General features: G+C 39.0%; 1 protein-coding gene across 1 annotated transcript; it reads right to left on the reverse strand.

Moving 5' to 3' along the window:
• Positions 1–500: 500 nt before the first annotated feature.
• LOC5564887 (cell division cycle 7-related protein kinase) lies at positions 501–14,140 on the reverse strand. Its single transcript, XM_001649167.2, has 2 exons — positions 13,436–14,140; positions 501–2,527 (listed from the first exon to the last, which is right to left on the reverse strand). Exons 1-2 carry the CDS (start codon positions 13,560–13,562, stop codon positions 933–935), a joined length of 1,722 nt encoding a protein of 573 aa, XP_001649217.2. The 5' UTR covers positions 13,563–14,140; the 3' UTR covers positions 501–932.
• Positions 14,141–17,531: the final 3,391 nt, after the last annotated feature.

Below are 17,531 nucleotides of genomic sequence, written 5' to 3' on the forward strand. Positions count from 1 at the left end.
CTAACATCAAATTTGCCGAAAATGAGAGTATTAAACGAAAAAAATATTTGGTAATTAGGAATGATAGCCATCATTATAATGCATACTCGGAACCAAATATGAAAAAAAGTTTAGAGAAAGAATTTTTCAGATACATTTCGGTTTGCAAATATTTTCCGCGTTACGTTTTAACTATTTTTCGTGCATAGACACTTGCGCTGTGCATTACCATGTAATGAGAAGTGAATTCGGCGATGCAACCCAACCCATTACAAATATATGAAATGGCTAGATATTTCTTTAGTTCAGCAAGATAATTGTACCCCCATACGAGAAAACATAGGTGTTTATGTTAAAATTTTAAATTTAAAAAATTTTGATTTTTAGTCAAAATTGCATAGGTGTTGATAAGAAACGACCTAATAAATATGGCTACCGAAGGCTAAGCAGCGCCTTAAATGTTCAATAGTGAGACGATCAGACAGGGCTGAGATAGGAAGTGCTGGAAACAAACTACAGTGTGTTATCTATTTGTTACATTTATTGCCTCTTGTGATTTTGTTGTCCTTAGAAGCTAGTTTCCTCCTAGACTAAGTGTTGTTCATCAATGTTCAGTCCTTAGGGTTCGATTAATAAAAATCGACGCTTTTTATTTTTTGTTTTTCTTCAAAAGAGTACACATTCAGGTTATTTTTCAATAAATAGTTTAGAATCAATTAAAATAAATTAAACAAATTTCACATCCACATTGAATTTTGACTCGTTCCACAAGAACGAGGGAATTTTCCTAAGATCTCTACAAGAAACATGCTTTGTTTTGCTAATTTGACCTACAGGCTGTTTCTTCTAAATTAGATAGAATTCGCAAAGAATGTTGGCATTTTTTTGTTTTCGATTGGGAGATCGCTTCTATATAATATGTATAATACTTTTTCGCTCTAGCGACAACCATTCTAGAGGGACTGCTGGAAATATGGGTGCTTCAGAGCTTCCTCGGCGGAGATGCGGTTATGCGGATTGATCTCCAACAGTTTGTAGAGTAGATCGTAGGCACTGTCGGAATATTCGTCTTCCGAAAAGTCCCTGTTGGCTTCGGAATGCTCGCAAAGACACTCGTCCAAACGTTGCTGGCAGTTGTCGCAACTGTTGGCAAATGTGGCCGCAGATTCCTCCTCCGGTTGTTGTTGTTGCCGGGCACGCAGACGCCGAAAACGGAACCGTAGGCGTAAGCAGAGCTTACGGAGATCCAAAGGTTGCTTTCGTTGGGCCGTCTTGACGTGACGGCCTAAAATGTTTGCAGTCTTTTTGATGCGTTGGTCGCCGAAAATACTGACAATTTCGGCCAGAGAGTGAAAATCGTCCGAATTCTGGAAGAACGGATAGCACCTCGAGAGGATACTAGCGAGCATCACACCCGCAGCCCAAACATCTACAGCGGTGGTTTGATCCGGATACTTCAAAAGAACCTCCGGTGGACGATATCCCGGTGTACCAGCACGTGATGCCTGTATCTCTTTCTTCACCATGCAAATGTTGCATACTTGGCTCTTGCCAAAGCACTTGCACACAGCGTCCTGCTTGGCCGCAGGACTGGCCGATGAAGGGGTGTTGTATTGGTGGGTTCTTGTGCCACCGGTGACCGTTTTCGGTGGAATTGGTGACAAGGCCGTCGTGTTGCTACTCTTTCCTTGTTGTAGGCGTTGCGCTGCCTTCAAGTTGCTGCTAATCCCTAGCACTGTGGATTTGATTTGCCGAACTAGCGGCGGGCTGTACAGATCTTTCGTTATATTCGAGAGTTTCATCGGTGAGATGATTTGGTTCGATTGTTTCAATGGCGTTTTGAACACCGGTGGGGGTAGCTGTTCTTGTTCCTCGCCACTTGCGAGGGTTGTACTATTTTCCATGTTATCATCATGTAGTTTCGCCTTTTTCTGAACCTGCATTGCGGCATCCGAGCTTGGATGATTACCATCAGCCACACTGCCGGAAAGCCGTCTTTTTCCAGTCTTGTCCTCTGCTTCAGTTGCTGCTTCCTTGATGACCCGACTGCTAATGTCCTGAGCCAATCCAAAATCGACCAACAGGAACGTTTGCTTCTTACGGTTGTACAGGAAGTTGCTCGGTTTTACATCCCGATGGATTACGTTGAACTCATGAACCCGTTTCAATGCGATCAGCAGATTCTTCATGTACAGCTGAGTTTCGGTCGGGGTCATTTTGTCGTAGTACACGTGGAACTGATCGTGGGCAATGAACGGCATCACGAATGCCACCGATTCCTGCCGGCGAAGACACAGATCAACTCCCACCACATTGCTAGCACCGCCAATCAGCATCATGCATCTCAGTTCCCGTTCGATACGACTCGGATGACTAGTGGGGACCAGGTGCTTGATGGCAAACAGCTTGCGCTTCTCCGCCGGTAGTCGCTCGTGGCATTTCAGGGTACCGAGAAATACCGAGCTGAACGTGCCGTGACCGATCTTTCGGTGGATGTTGAAGATGTTGTCGATGTCCGGAATCTGCTGACGCAGATTGGCCACCAGTTCTGCAAGGGGAAGAAACAATAAAGGGATATTAATTGCGTGCATTATTTTATTTATTTGGAAACTATAAAAGAACAGATGATTTTTTTTTTACGTAGGAGAAACATCGGAGCACCATTATCGACATAGGGAAGTGGAAATCTATCACAAAATTGGTAGCAGTCTTCTTTTTGAAGACTTGGTCACTGTTTGGTTACAAGTCTTAAAACACTCCCTATTTTTGGTTTAAGGTCTCTAAGTTGTTTGTTTAACCTTTACAGTGTTGTATGGCGACATCGAAGTTTTAAAATTCCATTGGCGTCTCGTCCTAAGGTGCACTTGGTGCACTGCACAGTCAAAGTTTTCATACTAACAAATGAAATATATGTATTATAATTCTCAATACTTCCAACATCCATAATGTATAGTTGCTTGAAAATGTTGTTTGATTTCTTCACCTTCAATTGGTGCATCGCCCTCAGTGAACAAACCGTTTGATTCTCCCTCCCATGGTCTTGATCAACCAGCAAGCGAAAACAGCAAAGCGAACAAGACAAACTGCCATGCGTCTCCATCGTATTGCAGAGAATGTTCATTTCAGCCGTGCACTCTTTCTTGTGCACGAAAATAGCTTGTATGGACACAGCAGGAATGTGCATTTGTATTGGCATTTCTAGAGCAACAGTGGCATTGTATAGGTAAAATCTGGTTCACTCCAATTTATGCACCCGAGAGAGAAATTGCCCATGACGCTCGCATAGGCCAGGAGAAGTGGTTCACCTAGAATAAATTTATAGCAGAGAAAAAGTAGATTTTGTATGAAATTTGACAGGAAAATGAATGACAAATTCATCCACTTCTTCTGGCCTATGGACCGATGCACGAGTTCACTAATTTGACGTTTGAGCGGTGCCAAATTCACTCGTTGCCATGGTCACGTAAATAACACGGCACCGCTCAAACGTCAAATAGTGAACTCGTGCATCGGTCCATTGGTTTGCAAGAATTGAGAAAGCGCGCGCAACTGGCGTCACGACGTCTGCTGTTGGAAGAGAAAGCGTCAACGCCATACATGCTTTGTGTGTATGTATGTTGCATGGAGCTTCCAGGTGTCGCGCGATACTAGGCGCAATATTGATTGGAATCAAAACTAGATGTTATAAACATATTGGCCACATTGATTATGTTTTATCTTATTATATAAACCAAATTCATGTGGCTTTGAATTGATTTATAAACTATGTGTGAATATAGCTTTCTTGCTCAACAGACCGACAACTGATAAATTGCGGTGGGCGTAAAGTGGGTTTCAGCGTTCAACAGTCAGTCATCATTTCACTTAAAAGCTTTGATGTATCAACAAAAGTATACAAGGAGATGTACCAGCGCTGGACATCGTCAAAAAGCTAAGATATCGTGATACAATTAACAAGCTGTAAATAATAATAAATATTATATAGAATAACAACGTTAGGAATAATGGAGATTCGGAATTTTGCAAAAACCACGAAATCCACGGAATTTATCCTTCATCGCGAAACTTGGAAAATGACGCATAAATAGTTGAATTCTGAATGTTTATATGATAATCTCAGAAAAGTTCAGATTTGTGCTCATAAGAATGGTTTATTTATTTGTAAGCCGAGTTTCATATAAAAAATGTGCTAATCGTTTAGTTTCAAGTTAAAAGTCTTTCTTCTTGCTTTAAATTTTGCATTGATATGATATATTAAACTTATTATCTCAGTTCGCCAAATACGAAAAATGCTTGAAATTTACGCATATAAAGGACATTTTTACTGTAAATAAATATTTTTATGTGCAGGGGCCCAGATAGCCGTAGCGGTAAACGCGCAGCTTTTCAGCATGACCATGCTGAGGGTCGTGGGTTCGAATCCCACCAGTCGAGGATCTTTTCGTAAAGGAAATTTTCTCGATTCCCAGGGCATACAAGTATCTTCGTACCTGCCACACGATATACACATGCAAAAATGGTCAATCGGCAAAGAAAGCTCTCAGTTAATAACTGTGGAAGTGGTCATAAGAACACTAATCTGAGAAGCAGGCTATGTCCCAGTTGGGACGTAACACCAGAAAGAAGAAGAAGATATATTTTTATGTCAAATATGATCAAACTATGGGACCGCGATTAATACGCAAAATTTTTCTTGCATCGCCTTGGTATCAGCGAAATTTTGAGAATTTTCCTTGTCCCTAAACATTGTATAAGGAATCATCCGAAATTCTTAAAACTTACAACTAGTGATTGAAACGCAGAAAACAAACAAAAAATACGTCCAATGAGCAACAAATATAATAGCTTCCAGACACTTCCAGATTGCATACAGTATTGGAAATTACATTTTAAGGTGTTAATAATAACAAATTACATATTAAGCTGAAATACATTTTACAAAATCAATTAAAAAAATCGTATTCATAATTCAAAATAAACGGTTTGTTCGTGTCAGTGCACAAGTAATCAAATTCCTCACGGGACGCCTCTGTAAAATTCTGTATCTTCGCCATCGTTTGATCGATTTTGGTGAGATTTTTTAGGAAAAAAAGTTATGAGTTTGTTGCATGTTTCTTCTTCTTTCTGGCGTTACGTCCCAACTGGGACAAAACCTGTTCAGATTAGTGTTCTTATGAGCACTTCCACAGTTATTAATTATTTCTTTGACGATTGATCATTTTTGCATGTGTATATCGTGTGCAGGTACGCGAAGATACTCTGTGCCCTGGGAATCGAGAAAATTTCCTTTACGAAACGATACTCGACCAGCGGGATTTAAATCCACGACCCTCAGCATGGTCATGCTGATTAGCTGCGCGTTTACCGCTACGGCTATCTGGTCCCCATGAGTTCATTGCTTCACCAAACTATCCAGAATATTGTTGTATGAGAACTAATTTGGTTACATGATGAAATTGGCTCCGTAATGCCTTATAGCACTTGAGCCTATGAAAAGTCAGTTTTGGGACTTTTGCGGCATTGAAGAGCAATGTGTCATTGAAAACATTGGAACATGCTTGACGTTATTATAATGCCTAATTAATATATTGAAAATTAGTGTCTTCAATGGTTACACCTCCAAAAGGGCGTAACTCCATATTTTGTTGATCTTCTCATTCAAAATTCCACCTAGAGGTTACAAAAACTTAAAACACCTACTTCGAAGTTGAAATTTAGCGTGACATAATTTGTGTACCATCCCTTAGAGCCAACGGTAAACAAGTCTGTAGCTTGTTGTTACTGAGCGAACGAATGGATTTACACGTTATTTAACCTTCGGGCTATCGCGCTGTTGTACTTTGTACAACAGCTGTGATTTAAATGCTATCATTTTACAACAAAGATATCTTTCAACACCAAACTAAAATGTATTCCTCAAGAATCTTCTTAAGAACAACGGTCCTATAACACTTTCCCGAATACCATTACCCCGAAAACCGTTACCCCCGATTGGCAAATTACCCCGAAAACCAATTCCCCGAAAGTCTCGAATTTGAGCCTGAAATTCCATCTTTCTTGTTTTATGTACGACAAGCGAGGTTAGTGTTAGAATAATTGTCGACGTAATAACTACTAACATTGCTATCAGTGATGTTTTTATTCTTTCAATTATCGGCTGTTCTTTCGAGATTGTATAGGTATACGTTTTGACCAATGATTTTCCCTTCTTTAAATTATAGGCTGTTCTTTCGAGTTGTACTGTTTGATTTAAAGTTTGAGCGATAGCTGTCAAAAAATTCGACTGACACAATTATCTTGAGCGAAATTAAAAGTTGACAATGACTTCAGACGAGCAACCTTGAATATAAGCACCTGCATTACTTGTCTGTATTACATCTTGTAGGTAGTACAACTTCCAACAAGAGATTTGTCCTTCTTTTAATTATCGGCTATTCTTTCAAAAGTTGCACTTGTAATAAAGTGATTATCCGCATCATAATTTTCAACGTTTTCATTAATTGACTTTTTCTTCTTATATCATCGGCTGTTCTTTAGCGATGCACTTGTTAAATAGTTGTCAGTATAATATCAGTAAACGTTTTCATCTGAGATTTTTCGAACCATAGTCTAGTGTCATTCCAGAATATTGTGAACATCAATCATGCATTACCATCAAATAATATAATGCTTTTGAAAGAGGGCGGTAGAGGTCTAACATTAACATGTGAAAACGAAATCGGTATCAGCATTATCAGCAGTTTGAAAAATGTAGCAATGAATCTGTGAACATAACCATCCTCACAAAATTAAATGCACACCTGTGAGTGAGATTTTGGTTCTCACTTGACCCTTAAAGAACAGCTGTTTATTAAAAGAAGAATAAATCTTCGATAACAAGAACACGAATTCAAATAAAAATCAAGTAGTAATACTCCATTGACGACTTCCAGGCTAGCACCGTTATTTAGTATTATTGAGTATTGAGAAAAAGTTTTCTACTTTCAAATCTTTATATTTTTTGCCATGTATATTAGCGACAATTTGATAGACAATGACCTCCAACGAACAAGAGAAGACGTGCTTAGCCTCAACAAATTATTTTATAAGGCGGCATCCACAAATTACGTAACGCTCTAGGGGGAGGGGAGAATAGGCTCAAGCGTTACGGCTCATACAAAAATAAAAATAAAAATCATACAAAAAGCGTTACGGAGGGGGGGGGGAGTGTGTCAAAAATTTCCAATTTTAGCGTTACGTAATAAATGGACGCCGCCTAAAATGTATGGTGTTCATTTGTCGAATCTTCATTTTGAATTTTTCGGGGCAAACAAATTCGGGGTTATGGTCCATTCGGGGAATTGGTATTCGGGGTAACATACTATTCGGGGTAAGGCAGCGTCCATTTATTACGTAACGCTAAAATTGGAAATTTTCGACCCCTCCCACCCGTCCGTAACGCTTTTTGTATGAAAAATTTAGAATTTTTGTATGAGTCGTAACGCTTGAGCCTATTCCCCTCCCCCCTGGAGCGTTACGTAATTTGTGGATGCCGCCTAATGGATTTAGGGGTATTGGTTTTCGGGGTACTTGACCATTCGGGGTATTGACTTTCGGGGAAGTGTTATAGGATCTACTCAACAGTGTTTGTTTACAGTATGGCCCTTTAAAATCAACAAATATACATAGAAGTCATAGACTATAATTTGAAATCGTTATATCTCAAAATCAAAATATTTTCGATACATGGGGTTCTGGAGGTGAAGCGCAGTCTAATAGTACAGGTTGGATTCGATTATCCGGAGTATAGATTTTTTTTCACTCCGGATAATCGAATCACTAGAAAAGAATGAAATATTCGATAAAAGAACTTAAATATTACCTTTTTTGTTGTTTTATTCATATGATGGGGTAATGCCAGAAATTATTTCTAGAAACAGTAGGGGTATTTACGAGTGGGGCCCAGATAGCCGTAGCGGTAAACGCGCAGCTATTCAGCAAGACCATGCTGAGGGTCGTGGGTTCGAATCCCGCTGGTCGAGGATCTTTTCGTAAAGGAAATTTTCTCGATTCCCAGGGCATAGAGTATCATCGTACCTGCCACACGATATACACATGCAAAAATGGTCAATCGGCAAAGAAAGCTCTCAGTTAATAACTGTGGAAGTGCTCATAAGAACACTAATCTGAGAAGCAGGCTCTGTCCCAGTGGGGACGTAACGCCAGAAAGAAGAAGAAGAAGGGGTATTTACGAGACAAAAAAAAAATTTAAGCACTTTTTCAAACCCCCTTTTTCTTTTTCCCCTTATCTCAGATTTATGCATAAAATTGAAAAACAAGAACATCAAAAAACAAATTCCGGAAAATCGAGTTTTAAATTCCGGATAATCGAATCCCGGATAATCGAGTCTCCGGATTATCGAGTCCGACCTGCACCTCATTTAACTCAGAATTTGACCGCTAGGTGGCACTAGTGTGCATACAACTAGTTTGTTTTGCAGATATTGTCGCGCGCCCACCAAATCGGAACGCGCATGTGAGACACGCGACGTGTGACTCGTTCCCGACATAACTGTCATAATGACATGTGTGGCGCTGCATTCTTACGATGTTTATGAACACAGCGCACTATTCAAATATTAGTCGCGACGCTTGGAGATTGAGAAAAAATATATTAAAAAAAAATGTTTGTCCTTATTTCTGTCGGATCCATAATATCTCATACGGCGTTTTCGATAAAGTTGTTCAGTAACTCAAAGGTCATCATTGTTTGAGCAAACTGATTTAACATTTTGCAACCAGGCGGCGCTAGTGAGCATGAACCTTTGGTTTGCAGATATTTCAGGAGCTTCAGTAGCTCAAGGGCTACCTATCATTATTTTAGTCAATTTCCAATTTCAAGGCCTAATAAAGATAGCCTTTGAGTTACTGAACGACTCTGCCGAAGACGCCATCTTTATAAGTGATCGGGCTGATAAAATAGTTGCATAACAATTGATTCATACTCATTCGTGTCACCTGGTGGGAAAATTTAGAATCAACTAGCTCGATCAATGATTGCTCATGGCTTAATAAATAACTTTGCCGAAGACGTCATATTTTTAAGTGGACAGAATTCTGAGATATTTGCAAAACAAAAATTTCATGCACACTAGCACCGCAAGGTGGAAACATTTTGATATTTTGGCTATAATAATGAGATATCTGAAAACGTTTCTTGCTCACTAGCGCTGCCTGGTGGCAACATTTTGAATCAACTGTTTCTGACAATGGTAGTCCTTGAACTACTGAACAACTTTGCCGAAGACGCCATCTTTCTAAGTGGTAAGGTTCCTGCAAAACAGTTTCATGTGCATTAGCACCGTCTGGTGGCAGAATTTTTAATTTCTTGGCCCAACTAATCATATAGCCTTTGAGCTACTGAACAAATTTGCCGAAGACGGCATCCTTCTAATTTTTCAGGGTCCTAAAATATCCACAAAACAAAAGTGTCATGCTCACAAGCGCCACGAGGTGGCAAAATCTCGAATTTCTTGGCTCAAATAATGATAGCCCAACTGAACAACTTTGCCATCTTTCTAGATTTAAGTGTCAACAATACTCTGTCACACGGTGTCCATTTTGGCCCAACAGGAGAAGATGTTTTTACATAAGATTTTTAATGTTCTGAAGTAACAGAAACAAAACCAACTGAATGTTTTAATACAACATAAATAAACAAAGATTCAATTCAAAGCTACATTATCGGACAACTGGAAGTTATTCGCTTCACAAACCTTATTTGGTGAGGCGTGAAAGTTATAATTTCCGAGCCTGATATAATCATGTTCAGTATTTCGATTAAAAATCAATGACATTTACATTTTCAATTCAACAATGACAATTTACTGAAATTTTCGTGCATGACTTAATTTTTTTTATTGATAACTGCTATATTGTTTGCTTCGAAAGTGAAATTTAATCCACATGTGCAAAGATACAGGAAATTACCATTCTGGCCCGGGTGTTCATACTGCCCCCGGTGTCCCTACAACGCTCGGCTACTCGCGTGTCAACCGAGAGATTAACAATTTTATGATGAAGAGACGATAATAAAATCATTTATCTTAGTCAATTAATTTGCTTAGAAACAACGAGCCACACACTCGGTTACCAACGGCTTTTAGGGCGAGATCATAAGCTATACGAGAAATGAGCGTACATCATGATTGAACTAATCGTACCAATCCGATTTGCCTAGCGTTTGTCAAAATTCTGTATTCATCTGCGCTACCATGAGAGAGAGAGGATCAATTGAGAGTTTACTTAGCCATTTTTTACATTCGTACATAATATAGCACGACCCTCAGCTTGGTCTTGCTTAATAGTTTCACAATGGGTATGTGCCAAAAATATAGCTATCCAGGGATTATTAAAAAAATCGATGGGGTTAGTGGTCTGATGGCTACCGCTTCTGCTTCATAAGCAGAAGGTGATGGGTTCAATCCCAGGCCCGTCCCTTGTACTTTGTAGTTGTATCTTTCACTTGCTTCTATCTACCACTCCTAATATATCTATCACAGTTCATAGCATTTGCTAGGACCCGATACGGACAGAAATAAACCGTTTCCCTTCGCTTCTATTCCTTCATCATTATAGCGCACGCCTTTCCTTACGCTTGATACATAGGTAGTCTGTTAACCAAACAGCAAGCCTCTCTGCCATAAAAATTACCCCACTCCTTCACCCTTCCCGCATGAACTGGCGTAAACGCAGTGGTATATACGGTCTACCGTGGGAGCCAGTTTAATGCACCATCAATTCCTCCCCCTTCCCCTCATTGGTTTGCATTCTGACGTGGCAGGCACCATTATCGCTTAAAATAGAAGATCACCAGCACTTATACACCGAGGGTGTCTGTTAGTCCCAAGCAGTCATCTGGTTGGTTCCTTGTGTAAATGCAGGTGATCTGGCGATACTGGAGTAGCAACCACGGGCGGCCAATCAAGCTCAAGCTCAAGCTATCCAGGGAAGCGATTATAAAAAAAAATAATACCGATGTGGTCTTAAAGTTTTGCCCTTACTGTATGTTGTCATAGAAAAGAGAGCATTGCAATCAAGAAAAGTAGGTTTCCTTGTAATCATTGGTCATCTCTGGACCAATGGTTTTACTCTCTTTCCGAAGGGCAACATCCCTGTAACCATCTTAGGAGAGACATCCCTGTAACTATCTTAGGAATGGGATTCGGTTCCAGCTCTTAGACGTTATAGCGAGTGTTCTAACCACTACAAAACTTATTTCTTAATTTCTTCAATTTATAAACTATTCCAAAGAAATTTATTTTTTATTTGAAAACTCCTAAAATTGTTATTTTTATCATTAGATATTATATTAGTCTCTATATTATCGAGACTTTCAGCCGATGGCTGGTTCGTCTCCACCATTCCTTGAATTTTAATTGCGTTTTGGGGGCAGCTAATATTGTTGTTGATGTTGTTTTAACCCGTATAGGCCTGAGTGAAAGAAAAACTACTAAAACTCTCACCGCTCAATGAATACATAACGGATTTCAATCATTTTTTGTCAGCATACTCGTTCATATATCTAGTTACGAAAAGTGGCCAGAGGATCTCGGGAATGTTCCTGTGACCGGAGTTATTCCGGTGGGTCACTGGGTCAGGTTAGGTGAAAAGGGTGCTGTGCGTTTGTGCCCCTGAAAGTAGGCAAATTTCAAGTCACATATAATTTCTGGAATCGGCTACAATGTGGCCACTATATCAAGTAATTTTAAGAAAATCGCATCAGTGTAAACCTTTTGAGAAACGATTGATTTGGATAACCATGTTTCCTGCAGTTGATTGATCCTACAAATGTCCATTTTCGGGTCCCGGGACACGTCAAATTTACGATAAAATGGCCAATTTGCATGTAAACATCTGTGTCAAGCTTACAGGAACGCATTTTAGTGAGCTATTGTGTTTGATTTCTACTTTTCGAGGATTGAAACGGTTTAGTATCCAACAAATCTATAGCCGGTTCTTCAGGGCCACATCCGGTACATTCCAAACGGTCCAGAGCTCTTTATTGATAATGTTGAATATCAGATCATAATGATTTATGTAAATTTTTATGGATGCCATTGCAAATCAATAAAGATTACTTGGCGTATCCCAAAAAATAGCCGTTTTTTACCCGACTTGGCCCAGTAACCCACCAGAATAACTCCGGCCACAAGAAATTTCCGAAGTTCTGGCCACTTCCAAAAACTAAAAATGTGTGCCAGTATACTGACAAAAAATCATTTGAATCCGTTTAGATTTCGCTGAGCGGAGAGGGTTTTAGTATTTTTGCTTTCACTCAGGCCTGTACGGGTTAAACTTGGGTTTTTTTTTATTAAAACTTTGAAAGAGGAAGAGAAGAAAAAAATGCTTTAAGTCCCTTACTGAAACCTTTCTCAAAGAGGCACCAAACCTCTTCATATTTTCTAAAAACATCATGAAATGAACAATGTTGTTGGGCATTCTATCTTTTTTTTTTTAAATTTCGAACGAGAAGCATACATTCTTACAGTAGCCATTCAGAATGGTTCGACGGATGCAGATAAGGGGTCATTCAGGTTTGTCACGAATTCAAAAGGAACAAAAACACTATGAAAACATCATGATGTCCGCTTATTGCATCTTCAAGTGATCCTTACAAACTACACATTTCATTCTGGCATTTTAGAGCTTCAATGTAATAGCTTGTTCACACAAGAAATCTGCCTCGACCGAGTTGGCAGAACGCGCCCGTACCCCTTTCTGAACCGAAGGGCAGGGAGAGGAAAAAGGGGCATAGATAACATTATATCACATCTACAAAATGAAAAAGAAATTTGAAATTTGTTACGTACCATACAATTCAATTTACATACAAAAACTTCCAAAAAATGTCCAAATGTCGAGGTCGAAATACGCGTGTATGTTAAAGGATATAAACCCTAATGGAATTAAATGGTATTGTACTAAATTCGGTTTTCATTTAATTACTCGCTGAATAGCTACCGCTATGACCCCTAGGAGTCGGGTAGCATTCCGGAACAAATCGCTGGAGAATTCCTGAAGCCTTCCCTCGAGGAAACTTGAAAAAAAAAACTATGGAATAGTCTCAACGGAATGTCTGGAGCATCAAGAACTTACACCAGGAGAAAATGAAAAATAGTGACCTGGAATTCAAAGAGGCCTGCTACCAGCACTGTGATAGATCCAAATCCAAGTTTCTTTCTGAATACGTAGACTTATTTGGATAATTATGAATAAAATCGTTCACTAGGTACTTGGAAATGTGCTTCAGAAACCATGTACGAAGAATAGGTAATTTACTGAATTCCCCACATTTGCCAAATAACAATCAGAAACCCTTATGTAAAACCACCTGCTTTTGCAACTTGGTGCAAAATAGATCATTATGGAATCAGAAAAATAAATACAAAATCGATCGAATTGGTGCGGTACTCACTCTCATCCTTTTCCGGAGCCTCGGTCGTCGCGGACACGTCCGTTCGTTCGGCGGCCGGCTGCCGATCCTCAGCCGCTTTGGCAGGCATCTTGTCCCCGTTCTTTTGATTCTCGTTGCTAACCTCCATGACGTTGTTTCTGCTGCTACTTCCCTAACAAAACACGCGTCTCGTATGAAAATCTGAAACTATCCTTCGTAAAGGTACTTTTGCTGGAAAATCTTTAACTAGCACATAAGTTTTCCTATTCGATACTTAAAAACTCCAATATTTTAGCTACAATTTTGTACTTGTGGAAAATTGATACTAAAAACTGCGACGATGAAAATTTAGATGTAGGGCAGCGATCAGAAAAATTGCGTTTCTTTGTTTCCTCGTGTGTGGTTGCAGGGGGACGGTAGTAATCTTCCCCACTGATGAGGAAGAGTGCAAGCAGGCTGGTTGCGACGCGCTGAAATGCACACACAGACGTCGCGGAGTGAAAAAGTGACAGCCAGCGGTGAAATGGAAAAACAAACTCCCCTATCTGTCCTGGCTGGTCCTGATGCTTTCCCGTTATGAATGAACCAGGAGCAACGTTGGCAGGCAAGGCCCTTTGCTGGACAGAGATAGTGATATGTGTGGCGAGACGACGGCCCACAGCGTGTTGTTTTTGTTCGTGGAGTTATGAATGGGGAAACGAGCTGTGCAATGCAGTCAGCGAAGGTCACGTCGGAAACGTGAAAAACAGAACGGCGCGGTGTGTTTTGACATTTCGTAACGCGCCGTTATTTGACATTCGTGACAACCCTGCATGCACGGAACCACAAATCGAACTAAAATTTGACCTCAAACCAAGTACGGACCTGAAACGTAAATCGCTCAAGTAAAATTTCTCCTTTTTACCAAAGTAATTTTGACAGCTGATTCAGTATGAGCGAAATGTCACTTTTACTTGCGGAATAATTGAGCGGCACATTTTTCCGTCCGGAAAAGTGACAGCTCCCTTTGGTTTGTACGGCAGGCGTTACCGACGTTATGAAATCAGCTCTACTTCTCAGCTGCGTACAGCTCAAGTAATTTCGGTAGCGGAATCATTCCTTGACCGTTTCTTGTCCTATCCTTTTGCACAGTACTTATGATCAGCGTACCGGCCATCACGGAGAAAAAAGTTTGTTAAGGAGACACGGGAGACCGTGTTATTTTCCCCTATTTTCCCTATCTTTTGTCTCACTCTAACAATTATCATCAAAACTTTGGGAAAGCAAATCTCGAGTTTTAGTGAACCGATGAAGCTGATAATTTATTGGGTTTTGCACTGTATGTATAAAATCATAGTGATACATTTTTCGATATATGGAGTGGTTCTTGAGATTTGCTTCTTGAAATGGACAAGGTGATTATGATGACGTCCCGTGCCACAATGGGGCAGATCGCTGTTTTCGACGGCCAAAACCTCTAGTAGTCTAGATATGCACCCTAGAGGTTTGGTGTCTTCGACAAAGTGTTTTGGAATAACTTGTACTATATTTTGACACATTCAGATTTGATCTAGATAAGTGAAAACTGATCTAGATCAGTTTTATCTTTTGATAGGAGCGTCCTAGCAAAAAACTTTCTTTTGCAAAGTTGTTCATTGAGGCATTTTTGACATTTCTTCGGAAGACACTTACACTCTATCACTGACGTGGATTACGATATATGACAATTTAATAAAAACAGTCAAAAAATCGATTTTGACCATTTTTTCATACAAAAATAAATGTAAAAAAATATTTTGTCATCAAGTATCAGAAGCTTAACTATAACAAAGTAAATTTACATCATTTACTAGCAAAATTTTCAGATTTTATTGTGTTTTTGATAAAAACAGTCTAAAAATAGTGTTTTACAAAATCCAGGATAACTCATGAAGCGGCAGATGGCGGCAGCTAATTTTTTGTATACGACTAGTCAAGAACATAAGTTTCATTGTTCCGAAGAAAGAAAAGTGGGGCCACGTGGGGCTTTTTTGTTGTGGTGGTTTGAAAATTTGATGAAAATATGTTAAAAAATGCTTATATTTGAGAAACTTTTCATGAATTTATATTTTTGAAATGTATTTCTAAAACATATTGCATGTTGACGAAATGATTCGAAAAAGTCATCACCAAACTGGTATCGTATAATATGGCTTTTATTAAACACAATACTATTACTCTAATAAAAATCAAAGGAAAGATAGATAGGTAGATACACATATGGGATAAATTATCTTGAATTCCGTTTAAAAGTTTATTGGAATACCAGTTTAGAGATGACTTCTTCAAAACACTTCGTCAACATGCAATATGTTTGAGAAATACATTTGGAAAATATAAATTCATGAAAAGTTTCACAAATATAAGCATTTTTTAACATATTTTCATCAAATTTTGAACCACAACAACAAAAAAGCCCCACGTGGCCCCACTTTTCTTTCTTCGCGACAATGAAACTTATGCTCTTGGCTAGTCATATACAAAAAATTAGCTTCCGCCATCTGCCGCTTCATGAGTTATCATGGATTTTGTAAAACACTATTTTTAGACTGTTTTTACCAAAAATATAATTAAATCTGAAAATTTTGCTAGTGAATGATATAAATTTACTTTGTTATAGTTAAGCTTCTAATACTTGATGACAAAAAATGTTTTAATATTTTTTTATGAAAAAATGGTCAAAATCGATTTTTTGACTGTTTTTACTAAATTGTCATATATCGTAATCCACGTCAGTGATAGAGTGTAAGTGTCTTCTGAAGAAATGTCAAAAATGACTCAATGAACAACTTTTCAGAAGAAAGTTTTTTGCTAGGACGCTCCTATCAAAAGATAAAACTGATCTAGATCAGTTTTCACTTATCTATATCAAATCTGAATGTGTCAAAATATAGTACAAGTTATTCCAAAACACATTGTCGAAGACACCAAACCTCTAGGGTGCATATCTAGAGTACTAGAGGTTTTGGCCGTCGAAAACAGCGATCTGCCCCAGTGTGCGTGCGGCCTTAATGCTAAGTAGTCCGTCATTCGTTTCGGCAGCCATGTTGATTTTGCAGCTTACAATCTCAAAGTAATGAAACTCATGTGTTTTCGTTTTTAGGAACTGGGTCGCTGATCAACACATAAATAAACCAACGTAAAGCAAATTATTACATGTATAGGCTCATTTTTAATGCAAGAGATGGTTGAAAAAAATAACTTTTATTCGTCATCAATATAACTATGAAACATGGTAGTTTTGACTGTTTTAGTCTTGCGTTGCCGCCATGGTAAAAACAACGACACAAGGTGTTTGAAATGAATGCATTGGGAAGTCTGCACAAATAAAGTGGTGCTGTGCTGGGAGGGAGGCACAGATACTACACACGAAATAAAGAACAACGTTTGTTTGAACTGCAAGATAGCTCCAGCTTGCCAACAACAATCAAGGTAGGCTTGGGGAAAATCGTTAGTTTTCTTTTGCTGTGTACTTTCGATCTTTCCTGACAAACATGGAAAAAGGGCCACAGTTTTCTATGCACTAAATATTCATTTTCATTGGAAAAAGTAAAACGATGCGTTTTTCAATGCTTTATATTCAATCAGATTGAAAGGTGCTCACGTGACATTACTTGCATTGTGTGCACACACTCAATCACGATTTGCTTGTTCGGTAATTTTTAACTGGGTACGAATTGTAAATCATAAAAAATACCGAACTTTCAGCTTTTTGATTGAAAACTTCTGATGTTCAATAATAATTTTTACTTTTTACTGAACTACGGTAGCTGTCAGACCCAATTTTGCTATATTACCGAACAGGCCGAAAAGTCAGTAAAAACAATTACCGACTATTCAGTAGGTAATGTTTTTTACTGACTTGGTGTTAAAATCAAATCAAAACAAACAGATGCGCATGCGGGAAAGTGTCAAATGAGAATCTCCTGCTGTAAAATCGTCCGGCGCCGGGAGACACGGCTATGGCAACCAAACTGTTCCTGCACCTATTTTGCGCTTTCTCGTGGTAAGTAGTCGAATTTTAGTGAGAAACTTAATCATTTTAGGCAACCAAAAGACTCCGCTAAGGACGATTTAACTGCTTACGTTGGTAAATTCG

Source organism: Aedes aegypti, unplaced genomic scaffold (genome assembly GCF_002204515.2).
Source record: "Aedes aegypti strain LVP_AGWG unplaced genomic scaffold, AaegL5.0 Primary Assembly AGWG_AaegL5_hic_scaff_563_PBJ_arrow, whole genome shotgun sequence".
Taxonomy (NCBI): Eukaryota; Metazoa; Arthropoda; class Insecta; order Diptera; family Culicidae; genus Aedes; species Aedes aegypti.